The sequence below is a fragment of the Alosa pseudoharengus genome, unplaced genomic scaffold, assembly GCF_046254945.1.
Source record: "Alosa pseudoharengus isolate Yale_2024_CS ecotype anadromous, Long Island Sound unplaced genomic scaffold, YU_APseudo_1.1 YU_APseudo_1.1_scf_10, whole genome shotgun sequence".
In the NCBI taxonomy this organism is placed as follows: domain Eukaryota; kingdom Metazoa; phylum Chordata; class Actinopteri; order Clupeiformes; family Clupeidae; genus Alosa; species Alosa pseudoharengus.
In genome coordinates, this window is record NW_027468565.1 from 10,447,958 (window position 1) to 10,451,144 (window position 3,187).

The window sequence follows — 3,187 nt, forward strand, 5'->3', positions numbered from 1 at the left end:
CCCAATACACAGAGACCTTGAGATTGGGCCACGGTTCCCACCCCCCTTCGCACTGTGCCCTAAAAGGCTTTGTGCATTTTACCGGAAAGGGTGCCACCATGTATCGTTTGGCAAGAGTTTGTTTTATTTTCAACTTGGGCTCAGTAACCTAGGTTGGTTTTCACTAGTATTGACTTAAGATAATGTTGCATTATTGTAGTGTTCACATGCAAATACACTGACTGTCCATAACCTTCATGTTTAGAATCTGGTTTACTGTTCATGACCAGCCTAGTGATATTTAACACACCATTTAGTGCTTGTAATAACTGATAGACAGCAGGTTTCGAAGGAAATTAGATATTGTTATGCTTCCAAAACAATATATGTGCTTCCCAGAATAAGGTATAACATGCAGTCAGACTAGAATCAAGGTGTCCTCTGATTGATCTGAATTCATACATGAATCCCATTTTAGGTAGAAATTGAACAGTTTGTCATGTGGTAGTAAGCACAAAGCAAATAAGAAAAAACATTCTTCAGTTTTTCGGTCCAAACATATGGAGTAGTCTATAGGTATATACATTATAGAATCAGTTTTACTTGCAACCACAGACATATATACACACATGCTAGTGATTTGTTTTCATAAAACATTTTGTCACAGGGGAAATTCTGATGAAGTTCAATCAGGTCAGCCTGGCTGTGAAGAAATCAATGGCTTGAGAATTCCTGGCAGGGGGCTGTGACCGATTTCTGGAAAGACTGACATCACCGCACAGACTCAGTGAAAGCTGAAGTCAGTCAGTACAGCAGCATGTAAGACTGAGAGAGACTGCATATGGATATGTGTGTTAGTGTGTGTGTATGTGTTTATCTCCGCCACTAGATGTGTGTAGTTTAATTTGAATGTAGTAAATAACCTGGTAAATTGCCTGTGGTATTCTAATGAAGTGTGGAGTGTGTGCATGTGGATCTTTGTGGTCGAGAAGTATACTGTAAATAGTGAGTGGATGGATGGGTCAAGGAGAAACTGCAGGGGTGGATGGACAAACATTTATCTACCGGTATGTAGATGTGACTGTTTGTGTACAGGATGTTTTGTGTGTAATCTTAAATTGTGTAATTCCAACAAAGTCATGAACACACCAAATTACTTACAAAACAGCTTTATTTTGTACCCTGTACAATACTGTTTATAAATACATAATATATGGAAAATACATACAAAATATATATTTATTTGTATGAAAAAAGGCAACCATGTGCTATAAAAGGTGTGGAACAAAACAAATTGTATAAAGTCTTATCAGAAATATCAGAAATATACAAAATGTCCTGAAACGTTTTAGGACTACAAAAAATAGTAATACTGATGATGAATTTGACAACATTGTGTGGTGTGTGTCTTCTGAACTTAGGAAGGCATTCATAAATAGAGTACATTCATATGCTGGCCAATACCTTTGCACGCCCCTGGAATTTGAGCTTGCCTTTCACATAGTGCCAGCACAATGTGCAAAAGAGCATAACAAGATTGTGACAGTCTACGATGATAACTTAATGATGTGTATTGGTCCATCCTTATTACCATGAAAAGGGAGTGAGGTCTAACAGTTAGCTCCCTTCCCCCTGTACTGACCTGTAAGATCTGAACTGAACTCCTAGACAACAGTCTGTTACAATACGTTTGTAAAACATTTAAAAAATAAAACACAAAATAAATAATTTAAATATCATAATATCATAATATTATTAAAATAAAAATGCATTTGTCACATGCCAGCTGTGTTTAACATGTCTTAACTGTATCCAGACTCAGCAGGAGATTGTTCATGTAGTTCTTAAGCCTTTGCAGAACTGCCGGACACAAAGTGAGGCTGTAGGTTCGGTTGTCCTTCAGGAAGAGGTCCAAGTCCTGGAATGAGCTTGGCGTCCTGGCAGGGCACTGCAGGGATGCCATCTCCCTCTCCAGGTGGCCACGGAGTGTGCTGAGGTCCACGGATAGCTGCGATTTGGGACCCCACAGGCTGTCCACAATCCTCCGAAAGGCCATCAGGGAATCGATAGCTGACCCCAGGCCCTGGATGGGCTTGGTACCCGGGACCACGTCTGAGAGCTCGAAACTGAGTCTTTGGGATATGGGGTACTGTGGGATAAGATATGAAAGGTCAGTGTCCTGAGGCAAATACATATAATGGTCTGGAAAAGTCAGCATTTTAATTAAAAAATGCATATAATTGTGGACAATGCACAGCACGATGGAAAATATGTATTAACAGGAGATACAAAACAATTTGCATATGCATGAAAAAGAGTAAAAAATGCTAGCATTTCTTGCTGAATTTTAGAAGACTGTGTGAGACCCAGCGACTGTGGTGCTAAGCAAAACAATCTGTCTCTTTTACCGTTGCATTCTATGTGCTTCTACCTGACAACTTCAGTTGTCTACTCTTACAGCTTTGCAAGCTCAGGTATTTCCTTCAAGAAATACACATCTACCTCATGCTACAATTTTGCCATTGTCAATCCACCCAAAGCACATCAAAGAATATGCTAATTATGAGCTATTAAAAGTATGGGATGTCTTTTAGATCATGGTCTTACCTCTTCGATAAGAGATTTAATTATTTTGCTGGTTTGACGTATTTGATATTTCATATTTTCTACTGGCAAAGGCTTTCCATGGCATGTTAGCAGCACCGCCAGCAGAGAGGGCAAGAGCAGGGTGAAAGAACTAAGCATTGTTCCTTGGCTTGTAGGTGTCTGTGACTACAGCAATATAATACCTGAGAAGAGAGAAAAACATTCATGTTATACTTTCCTCTGCTGGATACACACTGTTCATGAAAACACAACCTGACCTGACAGACATTTTCACTTTAAAGTAACTTGTAACAATACTATTGATGGTAATTGTGATACCATAGATTTAATTGAGACCCAGTCAGACCAATAGTATGAAAAATCAGGAACAGAGTTTATTTACAATGATGCGCATCAAGGGAGAGACAGCATGACTTCACCTAAAGATCCATCAGCTGCTCTAATTAGACAAGGAAATAGTTAGAGTTTAAGTATCCTTCCAGGCTGACGGGAGATGGCGTTGGTCATCCCATCTCACGTGGACTACACTGAATCAGACTGTGATTAGTGGCAACCTGGCAATCCGGAGCAGATAGCTACTGACGCAGCCATGCAGAACAGT

At 39.7% G+C, this 3,187-nt stretch overlaps 1 protein-coding gene across 1 annotated transcript; it reads right to left on the bottom strand.

The window, feature by feature from the left end:
* Window positions 1–1,243: 1,243 nt before the first annotated feature.
* lepa (leptin a) lies at window positions 1,244–2,837 on the bottom strand. The gene is made up of 2 exons (XM_076300108.1): window positions 2,587–2,837; window positions 1,244–2,128 (listed from the first exon to the last, which is right to left on the bottom strand). Exons 1-2 carry the CDS (start codon window positions 2,722–2,724, stop codon window positions 1,772–1,774), a joined length of 495 nt encoding a protein of 164 aa, XP_076156223.1. The 5' UTR covers window positions 2,725–2,837; the 3' UTR covers window positions 1,244–1,771.
* Between the last annotated feature and the right edge of the window lie 350 nt (window positions 2,838–3,187).

Coding starts and splice junctions, on each gene's coding strand:
- lepa (XM_076300108.1), bottom strand. CDS start 2,724: ATGCTTAGTTCTTTCACCCTGCTCTTGCCCTCTCTGCTGGCGGTGCTG. Junction 2,129..2,586: donor TTAAATCTCTTATCGAAGAG/GTAAGACCATGA, acceptor CTTATCCCACAG/TACCCCATATCCCAAAGACT.